Source organism: Xenopus tropicalis, chromosome 2, assembly GCF_000004195.4.
Source record: "Xenopus tropicalis strain Nigerian chromosome 2, UCB_Xtro_10.0, whole genome shotgun sequence".
In the NCBI taxonomy this organism is placed as follows: domain Eukaryota; kingdom Metazoa; phylum Chordata; class Amphibia; order Anura; family Pipidae; genus Xenopus; species Xenopus tropicalis.
In genome coordinates this window covers 133,868,927-133,893,267 of record NC_030678.2, presented here as the reverse complement: position 1 = coordinate 133,893,267, position 24,341 = coordinate 133,868,927, and the positions used below count along the sequence as shown (strand labels likewise).

General features: G+C 37.9%; 2 protein-coding genes across 2 annotated transcripts in view; one reads left to right on the top strand and one right to left on the bottom strand.

Annotated features, from left to right (window-relative positions):
* gtf2f2 (general transcription factor IIF subunit 2) overlaps positions 1 to 24,341 on the bottom strand; it is a 95,529-nt gene that overhangs the window by 33,615 nt on the left and 37,573 nt on the right. Inside the window, exon 7 of the mRNA NM_203656.1 lies at positions 6,608 to 6,689. Within this exon, the coding sequence (NP_988987.1) occupies positions 6,608 to 6,689 (82 nt within the window). The remainder of the gene's footprint in view (positions 1 to 6,607; positions 6,690 to 24,341) is intronic.
* kctd4 (potassium channel tetramerization domain containing 4) lies at positions 15,254 to 18,095 on the top strand. Its single transcript, NM_001127954.1, is given in 2 exon segments — positions 15,254 to 16,944; positions 17,284 to 18,095. A coding segment is annotated over 1 exon segment (774 nt). The 5' UTR covers positions 15,254 to 15,405; the 3' UTR covers positions 16,180 to 16,944; positions 17,284 to 18,095.

The following is a 24,341-nucleotide window of genomic DNA, read 5'->3' as shown; positions in this document are numbered from 1 at the left end:
ATTCCAGATTGCCAGTAACATAATATATATAATAAAGCCTGATTCACTTTAGTGCTTCACTGCTTACATATTTACCTATGCTGTGTGATTAAACAACCCTTAAAAAAGACGCTCTGATCCTGCTGCATGGGCAATGATACAAGATGCTCAGTAGAGAATTGTTAACATTTTAAAATGTAAACTAGGCATAGCAATTTCTTAGAGATAGGGGCACAGAGCACTTGCCCACCCCGGTTCTGACGTGCATCGGTTGTGCAGTATTTGTTTAGTAAAGTCTGTAGTGAATTGCTTCTACAACATTTACTATATTCCTGAATATGCTCAGCACTTTATTTGCCGTCCGTAGCAAGAATAGCAAGCACCCCATGTTGCTAAGCAACATATATATTTTTCCCATAGGTTTCTAACATAACTTTGAAATTAAGAATCTATGTCACTAGGACAGTGGTTTTTCCATCTCAGCCCCATAAATTTGATTATCTGTGGCGCTGGCAAGAAGAATTTTTTTCCAGTAATGCAGTTCTCTGTTTGTTCCACACCTGTGATGGCAGGGCTGAAATCTCTGTAGAATATTTAATTGACTAAAACATAAAGCTTAGCAGATGCCAGGGGAACAGCTATTATGCCTTATCTCCTCCTAGGCATCTAATAGAGACTAACTTTACAAGGTATCAAGAAATATTGGTTGCACAATACTTACCATTTTTTTTAAACAATGTCAAAACCTAGAAGATGCTAAAGAAGCCATAAGCACTCATTCATGACTGCAGTCCTTGTTGTGGTTGTGCAAAAATTAGCCACAGTTGTTGCATGTATTGATGCCATTTATTAAAGGTGCTTGCGCATATTTACACTGTTGTGCCTGGCCAGTCTGTTATGATAAGTGACGCAATCCACACTCAAACTGGTACAATTCTAATTCATTAAAATACACAAGAGCAATAACATTGATGCAATTGTGCCAAGAACGAATCAACTTATGGCTGCAATTATACTGGACCTGTGGGGAAAATGTCCACTCTGGGTAAAAAAACATGGCAAACTGCAGGCAAAATTTCACTTTGCACATTGCATTTGTGTATGTAAATGAGCCCTATAGTTATCTACAAGGTGTTAAAACAAAACTATGCCAAAATTATGGAAGGAATTATGCAAATAATTTGAGTGCTACATTTAAGGATTATTGATGAGACCCTTTAGGGCATCCTAAGTGTAAGGACCTATGGAGCGGTTCAGTCGCTGTATTCCGAATTTGCGATAAGTCTCTTACTGCAGCAACTTTGCGCGACTTTGGGAAAACAGAAGCGGTGCGAACAATAGGAGTCACCGGTGGAAAGCCCTTTCAGAGCAGTTAGTCATCCGCAATAGCAGAGATCTATCGCAGGTGACTGAATCACTCTATGGGTTCTTACCCTAAGAGCTGTGACAGACGGGGACATTAGTTGCCGCGTGACAAATCTCACTTGTCGCGGGCGAACAATCCCCCCAATATGCCATCCCACCGGCTAGAATGTGACTGCATACGTGGCGCAGAAATTGCAGATGTTTCCTCTTTTTTCTCAAGGCAACTTCAACGATTTCGGCAAATCGATGCACCGAATATGCCATCCCACCGGCGATTTACATTCTAGCCGGTAGGGAGGCATATTGGGGAGACTAGTCGCCCGCGACAAGGGAGATATCACTATATTGTCCAAGAAATAATCCAAGCCATTTTTCAAGACATTATTAGAATCAGCCATCACGGAAAGTAACCATTTTCCTGCTCCAAATGAAAGTTTATTTCTGCACCAATAATGACGCAATATACTAATAAATACACCTAAGAGGCTTAGCCCCTAACAATGTATTTTACATGGGCCGCCAGTGGGAAGCCAAATTAACAAAAGGATCAAAAAAGGAAACACCAAACCACAATTTCTTCAAAATATTTCAACATATTACAATGTGCAAGAAACCGTTTAGCTTAATTAACCACTCATTTTTCTAATTATAGACTCTGCAAGCCCAATACATTCCAGCAATATATACATAATATTAATTTATTTTCTTAAGATCTTCAACCTTCTTTCTACTGCATATTTGAACTAATACTTGCAATGAATGCTTTGTTAAAATAAGCTCCCCTCAGTCCAATTTTAAGTAAAAGTAGATGCCATGTAGAAAATATAATGTGCCCCCTGATTAATTAGTGGAAAGTAATATGCAGATCTGCAATCCAGGGAGGAAACCAATATTCTGGTCCTGAGCGGTTTTAGACAGCATACACTAGCAAAAGGCAGAACACAAATTAAATAGGCAAAGACAGTTATCAGACCTTTAACAGATGCAGCCTGCCAAGCAATATTTATTTTTCATGGCTACCCATCCGTTTAATATGTATTGTATAATTATGTTATTAGAATCTGTTCAAGAAACTTATACTTAATTACTTGCCCTCTAAATGGAGACATTTGAATAGCATTGCACCTACGTTACTGTTTAGTTTAGGAGGAGTTAACCAGTGATAAAGCTTGCCCTACTTGAGACAGTCTCTGGGATGTATAAAAAGCCCATACTTTGATCAGATTAATAACTATAACAACTGAGCACCTGTATGCACAATGGCCTATATCTATTTAGCAATAACTACATTTAAATAGTAGAGGCCTATTGAACACGTTGATGCCCAGTATGCATAGGATTATCAAAATAAGTGTTGGGGAAAAAAATGCAGCAAAAAATAAATAAATAAAATCAATAAAAAAATATTAAACTAATAATGAAAATTATATTGAACAATTACATCAGTGGTCAACATCCTAGTTCCTCTAGTTGTGCTGTGCAATAAATGTTTTACGCATACAACCAACCTTGATGCAATAAAACACTTCTAGGGAAAAAATAAACTCAAAATGTTAAAAAATGTAATAAGTGTGTGCAAACCTCCCCCACCAGTCAAAATGTGTGTGTGTGTGTGTGTGTGTGTTTGTATTGCTCACCAGGGAGCAGGTTTGCAGACAAAAGTTGCAGGATAGCAGGAGAACACAAAAGAGAGATGCCATGTGGCCTAAGATGGCAGGGGTAATAATGGGGCGACTCCAGATGCTGGGACATCAGCAGAAAGCTATTGAATCTCTAGGGTAATCATAGCCCATGGCCGACCCATTCCTCCACTCTGCTCAATGACTAGGAACAGGGGTATTAACAAAACATTGGGTTTAAAAATAATTTGGTCCTATAGGGCGAAAACACACAGAGCTACTTATGAGGAGCTACTTGTCACAGCTACTAAATGCCAGAAAATCCCCTGCTATAGACAATACTGAGAATTGCCTCTGTTAAAACACATGTAGAGACAGTTATCAGTAAATAGTCAGCATTGTCTGTTTTTGTAACCGTGACAAGTAGCTGCTACCAGTAGTTCCATGTGTCTTCACCCTTAGGGCAGTGGCACACGGGGAGATTGGCCGCATGTGATAAATCTTCGCTACCGCAGGAGACGAATCTCCCCAACATGCCATCCCACCGACACAAATGTAAATCGGCAGTGAGATGGCATAAGCATCGTGCAGCTAATCACCCCGTGTGCCACTGCCCTTAACCCCCAGACTAGTATATTCTACAATCTGTGGAACATAAAGGGTTAATAATTAGGTTAATAGATAAAAGGTTGGTTGCAGACTTATTGCTCAAAGCACAAATGAATGAATACATTTGATTTAGCCAGTGTTTTTGCAGTTGCCCATTTGTCTATTAATTACTCAGTCTGTACCGCCAAGTTTCCAAGCAGTGCATATTTAAACTGCATCAGAACAACTAACACAATCTGCTGTGCCTTGAATACAGAAATACAACAGTTGTGTTATTTGGCTTGCCCATCCCACATCATAGATGCATGAATTCTTGTTGATGTTTTTAGAACAGTATTAAGAAAGCAATGTACACCACTCCTGCAGCTTTATTTTCGGGGGCCATTCCCCATCATAGTTAATCAAGAAAGTAGCAAATCAAGAAACTAATCTGACCCTCAAACATAGGTCTCTGTTAAACATTCAAGCCCTTCACTTCCTTGTACCAAGCTACACTGCAGGTCTTTGCACTTTGTTCACATGTTCTGTACTCCAGACTGCAAATGGCAGCTTTCTCAGTGAATTTTTTATCTTATAAAAAATAAGTAGCTACTCGTGCACACCTGATCATTCTTTTATTGTGGTTATAATTAAAAATTAAACCAAAGTTGAAATACGATTTTTTTTTTTTAAAGGTGAACACCCCTTTTACCATCAGTTATAACTAACATTAAGCACTGTTTATAAATAACCATAATAAATAATAAGTTTGAGAACAAACTTCATGTTGGGTTGAAAAAATGTTAAGTCACTGAATGAAATATGATCTGTTGTTGGTTCCGCCTACTTTTTCAAATTTTTGGACCCACAGTTATATAGTAAAAACCACTGCGCAAAAGTTTGGGAACCCTGACATAAATAGTGTGAGAAAGGCAGCATTTTAAATGTAAACCAAAAAAACTCAATAGGTGAAGTTTGATTGGCTGTTGGTGCCTCCACCCACTTTTTGAAACCTACAAATGCAGTCCCCCAGTGACCCTGGTGTTAATACTGTGAGAATGGCAGCAGGTTGAATTTCCCCATTGAAAACCAATAGTTAAAATGTAATTGGCTTTTGGTGGCCCCATCCACTTTTTCTAACTTTGAACCTCAGTTACCTGGTGACTAGCTCTGCAAAGTTTAGGGACCTTAGTATTAATATTCAAAGGATGGCAGCAGTTTAAATTTAAACATATGAAGTCTATAGGTGAAATCTGATTGGCTGTTGTTGGCCCCGCTCACTTTTCTAGACTTGGAACATAGTCACCCAGTGACAAACTGTGCAATGCGTGGGGACCCTGACATTAAACATGTGAGAATGGCAGCAGTTAAAATTTAATTGTGAAATGTGATTGGCTATTGGTGGCCCCGCCCACTTTTTCTAGTCATCCAGTGACTGACTGTGCAAAGTTTGGGAACCCTGGCATCAAACCAATAAAATTCAATTGGTGGAATCTGATTGGCTGTTGGTGGCTCCGCACACTTTTTCTAACCTTGAACCGCAGTTACCTGGTGCCTAACCCTGCAAAGTTGGGGGACTGTGGTGTTATTACTGTGAGAATGGCAGCAGGTTTAATTTCCGCCAAGCCAATTGGTAAAATCTGATTGGCTGTTCACAGCTCCACCCACTTTTGGGCATTCATATTTTCATTCAGGCTGACCCCATGACTACGTGATTCAAGTTTGGGGAGTGTAGCCTCAAAGCTGTAAGACTGGCAGCAGTTTCAATTTCCCCATTAAAGTCAATGGGTGAAATTTGATTGGCTGTTGGTGGCATGGCCCACTTTTCAAAACTGCAGTCCCCTAGTGACCAACTGTGAAAAGTTTGGGGACCCTGGTGTTAATTCTGTGAGAATGGCAGTAGGTTGAATTTCCCTATTGAAAGTCAATAGGTAAAATCTGATTGGCTGTTGGTGGCCCCACCCACTTTTCTAACCTTGAACCGCAGCTACCTGGTGCCTAACCCTGCAAAGTTTGGGGACCCTGGTGTTATTACTGTGAGAATGACAGCAATTTTAATTTCCACCAAGTCAATAGGTAAAATCTGATTGGCTGTTCACAGCAAATTATTAGTGTAGCCTCAAAGCTTTAAGATTGGCAGCAGTTTCAATTTCCCCATTAAAGTCAATGGATGAAATTTGATTGGCTGTTGTTGGCCCCTCCCACTTTGGACCATTCAACAAATGTCGCTGTTTCATTTGGGGTGACCCCATTATTATGTTATTCAAGTTTGGGAGGTGTAGCTTCAAAGCTGTAAGTGTGGCAGCAGTTTGAAAATTTTCCCTGTCAAAGTCAATGGGAAAACTGGGGGGTTCGAAGCGGCGCCACAAAAAGACGGGGGGCGGGATCGCTTAGAAAAGCACAAGCAACCTGCTCCGCTATAGGGCGAAGAAGTGTGGAGAGTTTGGGTGTTGTACCCCTAAAACCGTAGGAGGAATAGCATTTAGAAAATGGGGGAAACTAAGAATAAGAAGAAGCGGAAGAATAAGTTGAAGTCGAAGAACAGTATGTTCGTTTTTTCAACCCAACATAATAAGGATATTATAAGCCACCAAGGCATTTTATGACCATATAAAGACACAAGGCCAAAGGCTTTTTTACAAGTCATGCAACTCCAAGGTGACATCATATTTACTACATTATTTCTTATAACACACGTTTCAGTGTGTCATGTGACATATTTAATTGTAAAATATAAATTACAGGAAATTCATTATAAAGATGTAATTTCTGAATGCATGTGTGAGCTATAACCAAAGTTAAAATGTACTTATTTATTTAACATATGCCTGCCTTGTCACTCTAAAAATCCTGTTATTGCAAAACACATCTACATTTTTTTCCCCTCTTCTATTTATTTAATATTATAAATGTATTTGAAATTTTTCTCCCTTTACTAACTATAATTAGTACTGTAGCTCTATATTAGATAGCACATTGCATATATCCTGACCAACAAATCATTCACTAACACATGTAGAAAAAAAAAGGAATAAACATAAGGCTACAAGTCTTACCTCTTCATTTGCATGTAGTTTTCACTAGCAGCTGGTCTACACTCAGCACGATGCACCACAATACCCTCCAAAGCAAGTTTATCTAGAAAGAAAAAACATCAGGGATAAATGTAATTTGTCATTTATGTTATACCTGAAATCTCTGGCATATATATATATGTTTGTTGATAACGAGCCTGATTAGTCATCCAGAGTGTCCCAATGCAAATGTAAGTGGTGGGGTCTAGGTTTCCTTTATGGGATGCATTATCTGGAAACCCATATCTAAAAAAGGCCCAAATTATGCACTACAGCCATATTTAAACAAACAATGCCTTATTTTGCAAGGATTTGCCCTGTCATATAATAAAACAGTAACTTCAAGATAACTCAACTCAGATAGCATAAATCCATACTGATGACAAAACCATTTGGGGTAATTTAAAATGACATTTTCTTACAAGTTTAAGGTATGGTACTCCAAACTGTGCAGAAAACCCTGAGCATTGCAGATGATGGATCTCTCAATTATATCAAATTGCTAGGGCAATTACTAACCAACTACTACATAGATGGCAAAGTACTGGCAGAAAGATATGCAATACAATATAACAGGGTTCTAATATGCTTTCTGGTTTCTCACATCTGGCCCTAGCAGTTAGATAGCATATTAAATGTCAGGTAAGGGATGGCGCCGAAAAGAGAATCAAATAATTGAAAAAGACGCATCAATTAAAGAGACCAGTTGCCAGGTTACAAAGATTGCATCTGTCTACAAGGTACTAGAAGTTCACTGTAAGGTGAACTTTCCCTTTAGAAGAAAGATTTAATGTGATGAACCATATTAACGTCACTTTTCTCCCCCTCCATTTCCATCATCCAAAAAATATTCTGATGCAGTCAGGATTTTTTGTATCAAAATTGTAAAAACATTTTCTTTATTATATCAATGTTTTGACACCACAGAGGGGTCTTCCTCAGGACAAAAACACATCACAAGTGTTGAAAAAAACATTTATATCATAACATTAAGAACCATCCATAAAAGGCTGGTCCAATGAACAACCCTTCCCTAAGTTTAAAACATAACATATCCATTACCTGACATTTAAAAAGCATTTAAATGACAAGTATAAATTTAGTTTTTTTGGCTTTCCTGTTTCCAACCTTTGAATCCAAAAGGATTCTTGTTCATGAACTACAAATACCTTAATACTTGCAAATTGCTCTATTTTAAAATGTTTTCTCTTTAACAAACACTATACAAAAATGTGTATGCAATTTTTTTTTCTACTCATGTACATTAGTACCTTCCTTCTTAGACTTGGTATAATTATAAACACAAATGCATAAATGTGATCACACACAAATATATTATATAATATAATGTACTCTGCAAACATGTACCATTTTAATAGTTGCTTTCCTTACCAATAAAACATGATTACTGTGTACCATAAAGGCAAACTCATGAAGAAGAAGAAAACAAAAATAAGTTCTATTAAATCAGACAGATCATCTCTAAAGAAATCAAAGAACTGAGCTCTGAAGCCACAGCTGAGCTCGGGGTTAAGAACAAGAATATAAGTGCTCCTCTGTGAATGCTCAGATTCACTTGCTTCTTTCCAGCAAGCATTCATTTAGCATATCAATTGTCAGCTATTGCAATGTTCTGTAAAACTTGTCTGTCTTGTAATAGCGTAATCTTCTGAAATGGGCCAATCAGCACCAAAACTTGTAACAATAAAAGTTTACAATGTATACAAATTGTAAGAAAATGAACAGAATTAATAGAGATGTTAGGGGCTGGAAAAAAGTGAAAAGTGCAAAAAAACAGACCCAGGCGGTCATGTGTTTTTCATGTGTAACCCGAGCCTGTAGCTACTTCCCCCATGAATATGGTGTTGCCTGCCGAGTCTGTAGGTATAAATAAATGAGGTCTGTTATGTTAAAGTCATGCGGTTGAATAAAATACTCACGTATTCAAGGTGATGTAACATCAAAAGGAAAGTTAACATAATTATGCCTATGCACGCCTGAGCACCTTTACATATGATTAGTCTAATTTTCTGTTCTGAGCCGCTTTATTATGTTATTAACAGCTTTATACTAAATCTCTCATTGCTGCTGAGTTGGCCGTCCCAAGCAAACTGAGCTCCATACAGATCTCTTGGAGCTACGCTGGTATTTTGAGGGCAGATGGCACTTCCCGTTACAGTCAAGCACACATTTCTATTGCTATATGCTAAATCTTGTGTTTGGCATGGATCCAATGTGCTGACTAACTTATACAAGAGTACTGTACCTGAGCTACAGAAGCAAGCATCGTGCCAGATGAGAGCATGGGCAGAACTTGATACTTATCAAGATGGTGGCTGGAAGAAAGCAGCATATTTATTCCACCTGTCAACACCGCCTTAAATTAGCAAGGGGTCTCACAAAACAAAAAATTGGCCACACGTCAATCAGGCAGGCTTAATATTTCTGTTGGACCAAGGACCGCATCAGTTCTCACTACAACTTCTCCTATTCCCTTCATTGTAAGGTAAAAATCTTACTGTGTTTGGCCACCTTAACATCCAGCAGTTTAAAAAAAAAAAAACACAGACTACAAGAAATTAGAGGAAACATCACTAATCTGTTCAGATCTTCTTAAGGTATGAATCAACTACTGGAACCTCTTTTACATGGCACCCTGTTTGAATAAGTTGCACTAATCAGTAAAGGGAAAACTAAACTATATAATAGGAATACCTCATGTGACCTGTCTTATCATGGCAATTTAAAATCACTTGTATACTAAATACTTAATTTTATCAAGGGCTTATTTAAGAAAGGAAGGTAAATATGGCAAAACGGCAAATTTTAGGGCAATGACAGAAATTAGTCACCCCGTGATTAAGATCCTGTAGCGGTGGAGACTAATCTTCTCTGAATTCCTCCTTATGTGTTCTTGTCCTTATACCCATTATGCAACATTACTTCCCCAGAATTGCAGAGACATTTGACACAGAGGTTAGTGCCACTTAGTATACTGCACATAAAGAAGCACAAGGGAATGGATCCTAGAGCCTACCCTTAGAGACACTAGAATATTATCTGCTCTGGGCTTGCTAATCAGAGGCCAATGTCCGAAACTGTGTGCACTTTTGCCCTCCTACTTGTGCCTGTGTATTATCCACCCACTGAGACTTAAAGCTCTATAGGTCAGTGATCTCCTTCCTACTGTGTTCTCTTGCCATATGGCACTTCATCTTTCTATCTATACTGATTTATATATAGTATAAAAAAGACCAGCAACTCCGGGATTTCTTGTGAAAAATCAAAACATGTATTCAAAGTAGCATAAACAGCCGACGTAACGTTTCGGTCCCCATCGGGACCTATATCAGCTGCTGTTAAATCTATTGTTGAGAAACATTGGCCCGTAATACAAAGTGACAAGAAGCTGTCTAAAGTTGCAGCTCAAAAGCCCATGTGGGGATACAAACGGGGGCCTAATTTAAAAGATCTTTTAATGAAAACAGACCCCATTAAGTGTTATGACTCCAGTTTTAGTCTAAATAAATTGAAAAAGGGTTGCTATAAGTGTGCAGGGTGCACAACATGTAGATACATGGCACCAGGTAAATCATTTAGACATCCCCACTTTGGCAAAGAAATTAACATAAGGCACCATATTTCCTGTACATCAACCCACGTGATCTATATAATTACTTGTCCTTGTGGTTTAACGTATGTGGGCAAAACACAAAATACTTTACGTGAGCGAATGGGAAATCACAGGTCTACCATTAAGAAAGCCTTTGAAACCGGCAAATCTGATTTACCCCTACCTAAGCATTTTTTAATGATGGGACACAGGTTACCAGTTTTTAAATTCATGGGAATAGATTTGATCCCAGAGCCCAGTAGGGGGGGTGATTGGGATCGCATGCTGCTTCAGAAGGAGATGTTTTGGATTAGAACTCTGGATACTGTCTCCCCCCGGGGTCTTAATGAGTATTGTTTATTATATATATATATATACATATACATATATACTGATTTATATATATCTATATATATCTATATCTATCATATATATCTATATCTATCTATATCTATCATATATATATATATATATATATATATATATATATATATATATATATATATATATATATATATATATAAAAATATATATATATATAAAAATATATATATATATATATATATAAAAATTGTGTGTATGTATGTATATATATATATATATATATATATATATATATATATATATATATATATATATATATACATACACATACATACACACAAACACATACACACACACACACACACACACATTACATATGATGCACATTTACATACCATGCAAGTTTTGTGATTCAATTTGGTGCAGTAGAGAGTGCCTATAGGTCTGCAAAATTTAGCATTTATTCATTCCAATAATGCATGCAGAATTAGTCACTTAAATCAAGTTACAATCTTTAATAAATATTATACAGTTAATACATGTTAGAAAAGTGCAACATTTTTATAAAAACTAAAGCATTCCAGCTAAGCACCTTTACAGCTCAGTCTAAATAATTTAATTAGATAACTACTAAACCAATTATCAAAAAATGATTGTGTGACAGCCTGATGCCTAGAAAAATGAACGTGGACAAACAGCCTCTCTGAACAAAGCAGAGAACTAGAGATGTATAAACTGTGGAGATGTTGTTGGTTACCATGACAACTGACAGTGCCCGCCTGAGACCCATTAAAGATCAATTTTATAAATTAAAATGTAACGAGCTATGGCTGAAGAGTTGTCAGAATTATTTTTATATGTTTTAGCTTTTTCAGTGCATACTTGAGAATGCCTACAAGCAAAGAATTTTATTTAAAGTATTGAGGTTTTCAACTCACTATACTGTACTACTATAATCATTCAGCAATAGAATAAAACCTCCAGCTCACTTAACCAGGATCCATATATGCTTGGACAGCTTTCATGGAAGCTTCTACTAAACAGTGTATATTATTATTACATTTTTTCTTCTGTCAGCCATGTGAAGTTGTGTCCATATGCACAGGAATCAAACAGAAGGGAAAAATAAGGAAAAGGGAAAAAAACATTCTGGATTTTATTATAAACCCCATAGCTAGCAGTGCAGGATATCTACAGCAGAGAGCCTTTGTGGTGGGACCCTTTACTTAAGGACGAGGTCCATAAAAACAAACAGATAGAAATGCCAGGTTTATATCAGCCTAAAGGTTTAGCATCTCTATAACAGCAATGATCCAGGCCACATAAGGTCACCATCTTGGATTTCGCTGGAGTGTCAGTGATCATGGAGGCAGGTCTGGGGAGCTGGAGAACTTAACTAGGCAGGACAGGTACATAATTTAGCAGTAATTAAAATATTTTTTTTAAAAAAAGAAAGATCTTGTTTATGTGCCAAAATCGGGGACCTGATGCAAATGGCCATGCACTGGCTACACAACAAGACAGTGAGAAGAGAGGGGGAAGTGCACCGGTAATTGTGCTTCTAAAGAAAGATGCTTCCCCACTGCTAAGTCACACATAGAATGAAGTCACTGTGCTTCAAATAGATGTCCACTTGTTTATGTAAAAACAGCATACAGAGGTAACAGCTTATTGTCGTAAATTGTGTGTTGTATTTATAAAGCTTCAATAAGTTTCTGTTAAAGTCAGACAGATGTGTAAGAAGTAATGGAAATGACTAAGGAAAATGTCATTTAAATCCCACTCTCTAAATGTCATTGCAATTACTATGGCCCGATTATTGACTGGTATTGCAAGATCAATGGTTCAACATCTTTTCTTATGTTGTCAATCAGAAATTTGTAACTTCCTTTGCAAATTTTAGGGATCTTTTGGTCAAAGTTGAATCAAAGTCATAACAGAATGAAACATATGGCAAAGCTAAAATGTATGTTGGTGAAGTTACTACAAGGGTACGCAGCGCTGTACAATCTTACAAAATACAAAATTACACAGAGGCAGGACAAGTGTTATAATAAATACAATAAATATGTATAAATACTCAAGAATTAAGTGCTATGTGGTATGAGACACAGCAGGAACGAGGCCCCTGCCCCATAGAGCTTACAGTCTAAGTGGCTGGGTAACATACGGGCACAAATTGGAAGGTAAAAGTGCACCAGGTACGGGCATTTGCCCTTAAGCAAAGGACTAGAAGGTAACAGCTGAGTTTTTTGTTAAAGAGAGTGAGTGAGTGTTCCCTACGGGGGGATTCAGGGATAGCGTTCCAATGGTAAGGAGCAGCAAGATAGAAAGGTTTAAAGGAGAAGGAAAGGCTAATAAAGAGTTAATCTCAAGCTGCAGGCATACCTTCAGTTCTCTCAATAGTGCCCTTAAGTCTCCCCATACTTCACCCGTTCAGAAGATCAGAAGCCAAACAGGAAAAAAAAAACGCTGAGCTGGGTAGAGAAGATTCCCATAATGCATCGCTCCTTCAAGACTTGGCGACTTGTTACTGCAGGCGGCGCATGCGCACAGGGCAGGAGCGTTCGGTTGCCATGGCGACGCAGTGTCGCCGAACTCTGTGATAAGCAGGTGGGGGAAGCGGGGGGGCAGGGGCGGGGGGGTTTGTGGAGCTTGGGGGCGGTTTGTGGCAGGAGCGGGGAGCTGGCTTGAGCTTTTCAGCCCATACAGACACGCTGGACAAGATGGCGGCGCCGTTCACTGAAACAAGTATGTAGGTTCTAGTATGTGTATCTCTGTAAATCTTTCATTAGGCAAGCCAGGAATATAGCGTTTTTACACAGCAATAGTAGTACTATTTAATAGTGTGCTTAATAGATTTTGACTTTCCTTCTCCTTTAAGACATCCTCTTAAATTTTTTGTGCCATGTCAGTATGACCAAAGGTTCTGATTTGAGTCAGGTCATCTTGTCTGGCTCAAGTATATATCATACATTTAGGTTCAATTATTTAACACATTTAAACATTGGATACCAACTAATCAAAAGTTTATAGAATTGTTGTTATTCACATCATTTAAAACATCACAACACTGTACTGAAATGAATGTGAAACACTAATATGTGCTGGTTATGATATTCAAATAATGGTGCTATAATAGTTGTGTAACAGCAGCTCATATATTCTCATTTTCTAATAAATTATTGAAAATTTGGTCTGTAAAAATGTAGGTTATGTTTCATTTAAATCTGCAATGCCTCAAACATGTCACAAAGACAGCTGACTTTCCTATTTGATCCTTTGTTCAAGGAAACCACCCAAACTGGAATCAATTGGAGCATTTGATCAAAAATCGACCTTACTGAACTCCATCAGTGTCATTTTGAGCTCCATATGTGTTCTGCACTAATTACCATGCAGGCAGATAGCCATAATAAATGGCAGCTAGTAATGAAAATAGCACCAGCTAATTGTTCTGAATGTGCCTGTACATAAAACAGAGACCGAGGCTAAATATTTGGCCATGACTGCACATTACAACAACAAGCCAATAACAGTGTCACACGGTTGGGAGCAATTTTGTAGTAACATAATAACTGGTTCAAATCAAACAAATTATTAATACTGCTCCCCTTGAACAGGTTATGTATAGAGGCAACTTGCTGCAATTACAGTAAAATTACAGGAAAGTATTATCCAACATGATGGTTGGATATTTCATATGAAATGCGTGCCATGACTATACATATTTTCCAGTGCTAAATGCAGCAGACAAACAGCTCAGCAATTCTTCCTGTGGGTTTACCTTGAAGGGTACATATACAGATATGTATGCATGCATTACAGACACACTCATTATCAACCTTGAACCTAGTCAGGTTTGGTAATGACAACATTTGTTAGTAGATGTTAAACCTATTTATTAATATTCTCAATTAATATTCTTATGTGCCAGTTTGGTAAACTACTATAGGTATGGGATCCATTATCGGGAAACCTGTTATCCAAAAAGCTTTGAAATACAGGAAGCCCATCTCCCATTCACTCTATTTTAAACAAAATTTTTTACAAATGATTTCTCTGTAATAATAAAACAGTACCTTATACTTGATACCAGCTGAGATGTAATTAATCCTTACTGGAGGCAAAACAATCCTATTGGGTTTATTTAATGTTTACATTTTTTTTTTAGTAGCATGGAGATCCAAATTACAGAAACACCCCTTATCTGGAAAACCTCAGGTTGCAAGCCTTTGGATAACAGGTCCCCACTGTGTGCACAAGGGCCAAGGCTTTCCTGATTAATAGTTTCACTGCCAGAAGCTCAAACAGTGTAATGTTTAGCAAATAATGATGGGATAATACAGCTCACTGTGTTTCGATCAGACATTTAAAAAAATGCAGCCAGATTTTGAGACTTAAAAAAAAAAATATATATTGACCACAGTTTTATATTTATTCACAAAATTCCTTTATTTTAATGGTACTATCACCTGCATAATAACTATTTAGTATTGGTACAAAGTTATTAATAGAACTGCATGGCCATTTTAGATTTCCCTTTTTGTATATGTCTAGAACTAACAGATGAATTATCAGAGAAGTGTTCACAGTTAAGATTTTGCCCTGACACAGTTAAATGCAAATCGCATTTTTCCCAGCTGTATTGGTGATATCTTGCTGTTTGCATAGCTCATACGCCACCTACTGCAAAACCAAGCTGACAACTCATGCAATGCTGGCAGCATTTTCATTCCATCATCGTGGCAGGGCTGAATAGGGTTCTTTTTTTTTTTTATTTCTCTTTACAACCAAACAAGAAGCAAGGCCAGACTGCTATTGTAGCACGCAGCTGATCAGTATGGAACGCAGAATCAACAGAACAGACAAAGACTGTGATGATAAATGTCACAATTCAGAAGATGGAGACCCGAGTACAAACTGTAAAACATCCCTTGTCACTCTCAACGTTGGTGGCTATCTGTACATCACACAAAAACAGACTCTCTCCAAGTACCCTGACTCTTACCTTGAAGGTGTGGTCAATAGGAAAATTTTCTGCCCAATTGATGCAGACGGACATTACTTCATAGACAGAGACGGGCTACTATTTAGGCATGTTCTGAACTTTTTACGAAATGGGGAACTCTTGTTACCAGAGGGTTTCAAAGAAAACCATCTTTTGGCACATGAAGCAGATTTTTTCAAGCTGAAGGCACTTAATGCAGCTGTGAAAGCTAGATGGGAGAAAGAGCAGCAGGCTGCACGGGAAACCACTTTTTTGGAAATAACAGATCACCACGATCGGTCTCAGGGTCTTCGGATCTTCTGCAATGCCCCTGATTTCATCTCCAAAATAAAAGCTCGCATTGTGCTGGTTTCCAAAAGCAGGCTGGATGGATTTCCAGAGGAATTCTGCGTTTCCTCGAACGTTATTCAATTCAAATATTTCATCAAATCAGAAAATGGGACACGTCTCGTACTGAAGGAAGACAACACCTTTGTTTGCACGCTGGAAACTCTTAAGTTCGAAGCCATTATGATGGCACTGAAGTGTGGATTCAGACTCCTGACTAGCCTGGATTGTTCGAAAGGGTCAATTGTTCAGAGCGATGCACTTCATTTTATCAAGTAATTACTTTTTCACTAAACAAAAGGCAGCGGAGGATCCAGCCAAGCCTCATTAAGCAGCAGCTCCTTGGCTTCACATCATGTACCTGACTCGTGAGCAAGCAAAGAGCTGTGCTGCACATGAATACATGTGAGCCAACGGTATGTACATGTCACCCAAAATGACAATTAACTCCTGACTGCAGAAAATCCTGCTCTTTGTGTAAAAGGAAGTCTAACAGGTTTTTAGAACATATTCACTGTAAATAAATGGTTTTATGCTGCTAAAATATTTGCCCTTCACTGCTGTCATTTGCAATCATGTTTGCGCACTATTATGTGTAACAACAGACACATTTAATCAGATGAAATTGTTCTTAACAGCTCTCTGTGAAAATCTTGCAGCTTTCAACATCTTTTTTTAAAGCACAATGTCAGTCTTGGCTTCAAATCAGCATTGTGAAACAGTCATATTCCCCAAAATGCACCTAATGTTATTACTGTATATCTTGTGTGACTGTAAAATAGATTTTTCCCTCACAAAAATGACTGTATAACTGTAGTTCCTATACTAAGGATGAATCCCAGAGAAGTATTTTTGTGCATGTATTTCAAAAGATCTTAGATGTGACTGTTCTCTTTGCATGTTTACATATAACTCAAAAATGGTTATTTCGGGTAAAAATGTAGTACAGAGAACTCATGAAAATTATAACATTTTTAGGTTGCCTGGTTATTTTAGAGTAGCATATTGTAGCAGACAATTCATATGTAGCTACCAACTAATTTTCATTACACCAGTGTATTTCAACCTTTTTTGGGCAAAGGCACACTTGTTTCATGAAAAAAATCACGAGGCACACCACCATTAGAAAATGTTAAAAAATTTAACTCTGTGCCCAGCAGCGGTGCCCCCCTAGTACATTGGTGCCAAGAGCAGTGCCCCCCTAGTACATTGGTGCCCAGCAGCAGTGCCCCCCTAGTACATTGGTGCCAAGAGCAGTGCCCCCCTAGTACATTGGTGCCCAGCAGCAGTGCCCCCCTAGTACATTGGTGCCCTGCCTACGGCACACCAGGCAACATCTCGCGGCACACTAGTGTGCCGCGGAACAGTGGTTGAAAAACGCTGCATTACACCATAGCTGAAGATCTACACAGAAACATTGTGACTAGGGTATAACAAAGAAGCATATATGACAATATATTATATATACATACTTTTTTCACTGCATTCATTCAATAACTAGCAAGGAGTTTAAAAAAATAAAAGTATATGTGCAGAAGCAGTCTGAAAAGCCTTTATCAAGTTTTCTGGCAGCTGGAGTATAACCCTTGCTAACACTGCATGTAGCAAAGAATATATTATGTTATATTTGATGCACATTTCCATGGTTTTTCATACTGTGTTTTTAAAATGATTTTTTCTTTGAAATATGTAATGAAAAGAATGTATTAAGAGGTTTCCATTGATTTGTGAATGATTTAATTACAACACTGCAGAGCATTTTTACATGATTTTGATTGTAATTATGACTGGATTACGATATGCAGCACTTAATTACACCCATAGCTTTATACAATTTCCCAAAAGGTATTGATTTGAGCTGTCTGTCATTGAGCACATACACAAAACATCATGAAGAAATGACAGCATATTTTTTAATTCTCCTGCCACAAACACTTGTAGCTCTGAGACCTGAAAACTTTTGCAACAACAACAATCAGTGCTTTCTTACGCAACATAGTACCCACCAAGTGTGTATATGTTTTTTCAATTTTAAACACAATATACGCACATATAACCACAAATGTAACCACAATGGACTTATATGCCTTGTTTTTATGCATTTTGCAGTTTTTCACAGAAGCAAGTGTAATTAGAACAATCATCAAACAGTAGAAAATTGCGCATGCTGGGTTTATAAAAAAAAAAAAAAAAAAAGCTTAAGAACCCAAAAGAGTGAAAACGTTTGAACACTTGTGAGTAAAGCTGAGATTAAATTTGCATTCAAAAAGCATTAAAAATGCATCTTATAAGAATGAATAATTCAGTTATGTGTATGAGCCATAAGGGTACAAGTGTTGGTCTTAATAAGCTGCTTCCTAGACACATGCCTGATACCGAAGCAGACAGACTAAATGGCTAAAATGGCTGTATCTTGGAACTAGCTTGCTATTTCACCAATTTGTTTAGCACAAAGCCACACAATTTTTGTTTTGCAGAATAATAATAATAATTCTAACTCTCAAATATGCTACATTCTGCAGAGAACGTTAAGAGTAGGAGAGATATGACCTTCAATAGCAATCTCATTACATAACAAAAAACTTTAAAAAGTCAATGAAATACAAATAACATATGCTGGAAAAAGCAAAACAAAAAAAAAATTGGAAGAAGATCACCTTTAAGAGAAGAAAATGAATCAAACAATGTATTTTACCATGGGACTGAAATTTAATTTCAAATCTGTATCCTGTATAAACAGAGTTGTTCTTTTAACTCATGCACTCTGGCAGCTACTCCAAAGCAAAGGAAATGGCTTAAAACTGTGATGTCCAACCTGAATCATCCACCTGTTGTACTACAACTTTCAGGATCCCCCAAATGCTAAGAGCTGCAACAGCAAAAGAGCAACTCCAGCCTTAAAGATAAAAGTTGACACAAACTACAAACCAAAGATAAAAGCCAGGTTAACGCCAATATAATGTGTTAATATTCCAATTCTATTAAAAAAACAAACAAACAAGGTGATGACTTCCATCTTACAAGCAAGCCAATGAGATGTTACAGCTCTTTGCTGCTAGAGGGGTACCAGTATAATTACTGATCTGTAAATGACTTTGGATTTGTACATTTAGGTTAATTAATCATCACTAATACTGTTTTACACAAGTATATACTGAATGCCGTCTAATACCTTTCACCTTTATTATTAAAGAGTATTTACAATATTTGACAGTGCCTCGTCAATTTGTTTCCACGGGCTGTTTTACAAAATAAACTGAAAATGAATATAAAAGTATTTGCTTTTGCTTTCCTGCTTATACATTGTCAAATTTTAGGCCCTGATTAAACTATGGTTATAGATAAATATTGCTACTAAAAAGGTATTGGGATTGAGTATCCAGAAGCCTTTTATACAGAAAGCTCTGAAATACAGTAATATATTTTTTAGGCAGTTCTTCATTTTTGATGGCTTTTTCTCTTTAATATGCTAGTACCTTGTACTTGATGGTAACTAAGCTGAATACGCCCATGTTGATGGAAAAACAATCATTTAAGGTTTTCAATGTGCAGCCTTAACGCATGGAAAAAATTCTGATCTGGAAACCCCCATGCCATAACTATATACGCCAAATGAGCGATTTAGCAGAGTTAAAGGAAAAAGTATACCTAAAGTAAAGAAAAGGTTTTATGCACACATAGGTGTGCCCAGTGCAGATTACCCAGGTTAATCTCAGCTACAGTTGGCGACTAACAGTGTCGGAATGGGATGACAAGGGCACACCAGAAAACCCTTAGACCTTATGCCCCCTTCTCTGTTCACTCACTTTCTTTAATCTCCTAATTACTTCTATTTAAATACTATTATCTATCCTTTCCTCCATTTCTTCAGTTTTTCATATAGAATCGAGTAATGGCTATGGTAGTGGCATACAAGGCAAATGGTTGGGTGAGCAAGAGGGTCCACTGACACCAGGGCCCACCGGGAGTTTCCCTGGTATTCTGGTGGCCAGTCCGACACCGACATTAAACTAATATCCCCAAAATGCCTTCCCCCTGCAATAATTTGAATCACCAGTGGTAATGCAAAAGCTAGCTTCATTTTCCAAACTTGCCCGAAGTTTCCTGCAGGAGAAAACTTCACGCAACTTTGGAAAATGAAGCAACGCGTGTGCTTTCCCACTAGCAATTAACATTCACTTTATTGCCAGTGGGAAGGAATTTCAGGAGGATTAGTTGCCACCAGTAGCAGAGATTTAACTGACCTTGGCCCTTACACACCCAAACAGACATATAAATTGACACATAATTGTTGAGTAGCCTTGCTCTCACATTTTAATCTCTTCTAATTCTAAATTCTAATATCCTTATATTTTACAATAGGGTACATGACTTTTCCTATATAAACTCCCAAACAGCAACATCCCATTAACGGCACCCCCATCCTCCCACCACAAATCTTCGGAGGAACCTGGCGCAAACAGTTCCTCCTCCCCTGCCTAATGCAAGTTTTTGGAGAAATTTAAGGTAGGCGAGGGGCTGGGGATGGGAGACTAAAATACAGGGCCTGGCCATAAGGGAAGGGGGGTCTGCTGTATATGTAGTTATGCCACTGCTCCCTCACAAACCACCCAGAGTAGTCAACCAACCCCATGTCATGAGGGAGATAATGATCCACTCCAGGCTTTTTTGAGACCTTATTTTACATTATTATGTACAAACATCACCGATGAGATTGCCCACGTCAGCCAATCGCATCTTTCCTTTTGACAGCTCTGACCACCAGTTTTAGCTATGAGCTTATTCTGAAGTGGATACCCCAGCAAATCATTGATGTAAAGGAAGCATGTATGGGCAAATCAGACCAGCTTTCTTAAGGCAGCCAGCTACTAATAGATATACTACTTAAAGAAACAGTAAAAAAATTAAAGTGTATGAAAGTAATTAGAATATAATGTACTGCTGCCCTGCACTGGTACAACTGGGGTGTTTTCCCCAGAAACTTATATAAATTAAGTTGCTTTGTAGCAATGGAGGCAGCCATTCAAAGGAGAAAACAGATAAAACACTATTGTATTCTAGAGAGGTTAACGGTTATCTGCTATGTAACCTGTGCCTTTTGTCCATTTTTCCAGCTTGAATGGCTGCCCCCATGGCCACACACCAGCTTATTTATATAAACTATATTAGCGTTACTGTAGCAAAAACACAACTTTTACCAATGCAGGGCAACAGTACATTATATTTTAATTGATTTAAAAAAAAAAACTTTCATTTTTGGTGTTACTGTTCCTTTAAACTCCCCACCCTCCTCCTATGCAACGGGTTCTCAAACAAATGAGAGTTTAATTATATTTTGCCTAGATGAAAGCCCATGGGCTCAAACATAATGGTTTAATGTATGTTCACTGCAATATTACCAGGAAAATATACTCTAGTTCTAACATTGGTTCTTTTTATTTAACATCTGTAGAATGTTCAGTAAAACTATTGGCATATAGGACATGCCAAGGAAGAACAAAATAATTATCCATAGGCCAATTGCCCTGATAGCCGACAAAGACTTGTTCTGCACTTGGGAACAGACCTTCTACTGAGCAAAAAAAAGGAAAATTTTCAAATTTTCAGTACATATTTAGTGTAAAGTGCAGCATTCCCTGACATGGATAAGGTACTATGAACCTGACTAACAAGCTATTTCTGCCTACAGTAAAAATACAATTTATATTGTTGGGGAAGATGTCCCCCTTCTGCTGCTTCTCATTGAAGCTACAAACTGAATCATCCGTCACTTATATTCACTGAGAAACATTTTCTCTACGAATATGAATCAGCAAAAGTCTTTGAGAGCCCGCAGCTTGAAAGGGCCTCTAATGAATACTGAGGACACAAAACCAGTGAAACCTGCTCGGAGATGTGAAAATAATTTTTGGCTTAAATGATTCAGTCTCAAAGTCATACAAGATCAAACTGCAGTAGTTTTATATTTAACTATAAAAAGAACAAATGACAACCTGCTTGTTATACAGAGATAAAGGTCGTAATTTCCTTGCCCATTCAGGTCCCTATGATTAGCACAGCATGGGTTTTTTTTTTTTGCCCTGTTATAACTAGGTCACTGCATGGTCTGTGTTCTGGACAACATTCTATTTGTTTGGCCATTCCCTTCCATAGTCCAGAAACACAGTGGTAAACTGACTCCCAATGGAACCCACCAGAGAAAGCGAGTGAATGTGAAAAAAAACAGTTCCACTTACAGAGACTGTTGTTAAAGTTTGAAAATCTCTGAAGCACAAACTGATATAATATCACTATATAAAGAAACTATAATATTTCCCAGTATTGCCCTTGGTTCTACAGCAAACAGTGATTTAGCAGGCAGTCAGCCTAGGATGGAAACTTCTCTATAAAAAAAATCTGAGAGGGAGTTTTATTGTTGGTAATAAATAAACAGCAGCAGATTCAATATCCTCTTACTAGATTTGTCATCAATTCCAAAAAAAAAAAAACAGGAATGACACAAAGACAAATTGGTTTAGAATTAACATATTTTCATACTTTCTACTTTTTCAAAATTATGCTGGTAATAGTTTATCCCCCAGACATAAAAAGCCGTATAATGATAAATAAAAAAAAGTACTTTTTAGATTAAGCATGAAACCCAAATCCAATTGTTTTTTAAAGGGGTTTGGCTAAGTAGGGCTGGATTTCAGAGCGCCAGAGGCCTAAATGCATGTACCTAACAGCCTTGCTTCATTTTTCCGTAGTCACCCTTTACTTGAAAGGCAACTTTGGGAAACGAAGAGATTTACATTCATTAGTCGCAGCGCGACAAATCTCCCCGATATACCATCCCACCGGCTAGAATGTAAATCGCGGTGGGATGGCATACGCGGTGCCGAAATCACCAAAGTTTCCTCTCAAGGCAACTTCGGCAAATCTCCGCGCCGCGTATGGCATCCCACCGCCGATTTACATTCTAGCCGGTGGGATGGCATATCGGGGAGATTTGTCACGCGACAACTAATCTCCCCGTCTGTCACAACCCTAATAGGTATCAGGCTGCTTATTTAAAAACAACAACAAAAAGAAAAAAAAAAGACAAAACCACTTGTCTCGACTCCACACCCGAGACAGAAACTGAAAACACCTACTTTAAATGGTAACTGCTGAAACATATAAAATGGAACCATAACAACACTCTCACACGTGGGCAAACTATTAAAATGTGCATTAAAGGTTTAGGAGCATATGCACCCTGGCGCCCAAACTGGGATCATAGTGTACTTTGAATTCAAGGTTGGAGTGGACCAACAGAGCACCGGAAAAAATCCCAATGGATCCCAGTCCTGTTGGGCCTACCTCTCGGGCATGTTGGTGTCGGCCAGTAATCAGTGGGGGTAGAGATAGGAAAGCCATATTTGCCCATTTTGGATTCCTCATGTGTACTTGGTAGAGTGCAGAGTTTTTGACACATACAAGTCAGAAATCTAAATAAAACTATACATTTTTGGTATTACCACATTCATGAATTCAGTGGATTTCTAAATAAGTTTTCAAAAATCACAAAAATGTTAGTGATATATTCTTATTTTGATCAAAATAGCAATATCTTTTCATTTTTATTCTTTTTTTTTCTATTTAGACCAAATTTATAGCTTTCCTAGTATGTTGCTTTTTTTGTTCATAAACCTTTGGAAATCATCAGGAAAGGTGGTCACACCTTCAAGTGATATTGGTTACAGAACAAGCAAGGAGCGTAACTCTAGTACAGGGGTCAGGAACCTTTTTGGCTGAGAGAGCCATAAACACGACATATTTTAAAATGTAATTCCGTGAGAGCCGTACAATATTATTAAAACTAAATACAAGTAAATGTGTGCATTTTATGTAAGTCCAACACGTTTAAAAGTACAATAAGCCTCTGAATTCTTTTTAATAACGTTGTTATGCTGTTGCTAACCAGGGATGAAGAAAGTACTTACCATTAATGAGACCTCTGGTGTTGCATGGTTCTGTTGATGGCTTTGTAGTCTGGTTGATACGTGGTGAGGTTAAGTTTCATGCAGGCGTTGAGACTTCCATCCGTTAAACGTGATCGTAGGTTGGTCTTAATGTTCTTTAGATGTGAGAAAGACTGCTCACATGCATATGTAGAGCCAAACATTGTCAGTACAGCAATACTCACACACTGCAGTGTGTGGTATGTGACGGGAAGCGTGTTCCAAGTTGTGACAATCAGCTGGTCCGCAGGTTGAAGTTTTTTCATTTCTCCCCACTTGTGTTTGCTCGCCAACTCTGCTTGCTGTCGTGCAAGTCTTTCCAAATCTTCATTCAGTGACTTGAACTTATTCACCCACATGTCTGAGGCCTTCAGGTCAGCAACTTGTAGCTCAAAATCTCTGACGGAGACACCAGGGATGTAACTCAGGTCGGTGCTGTCCAGCAACACATGCCTCAGT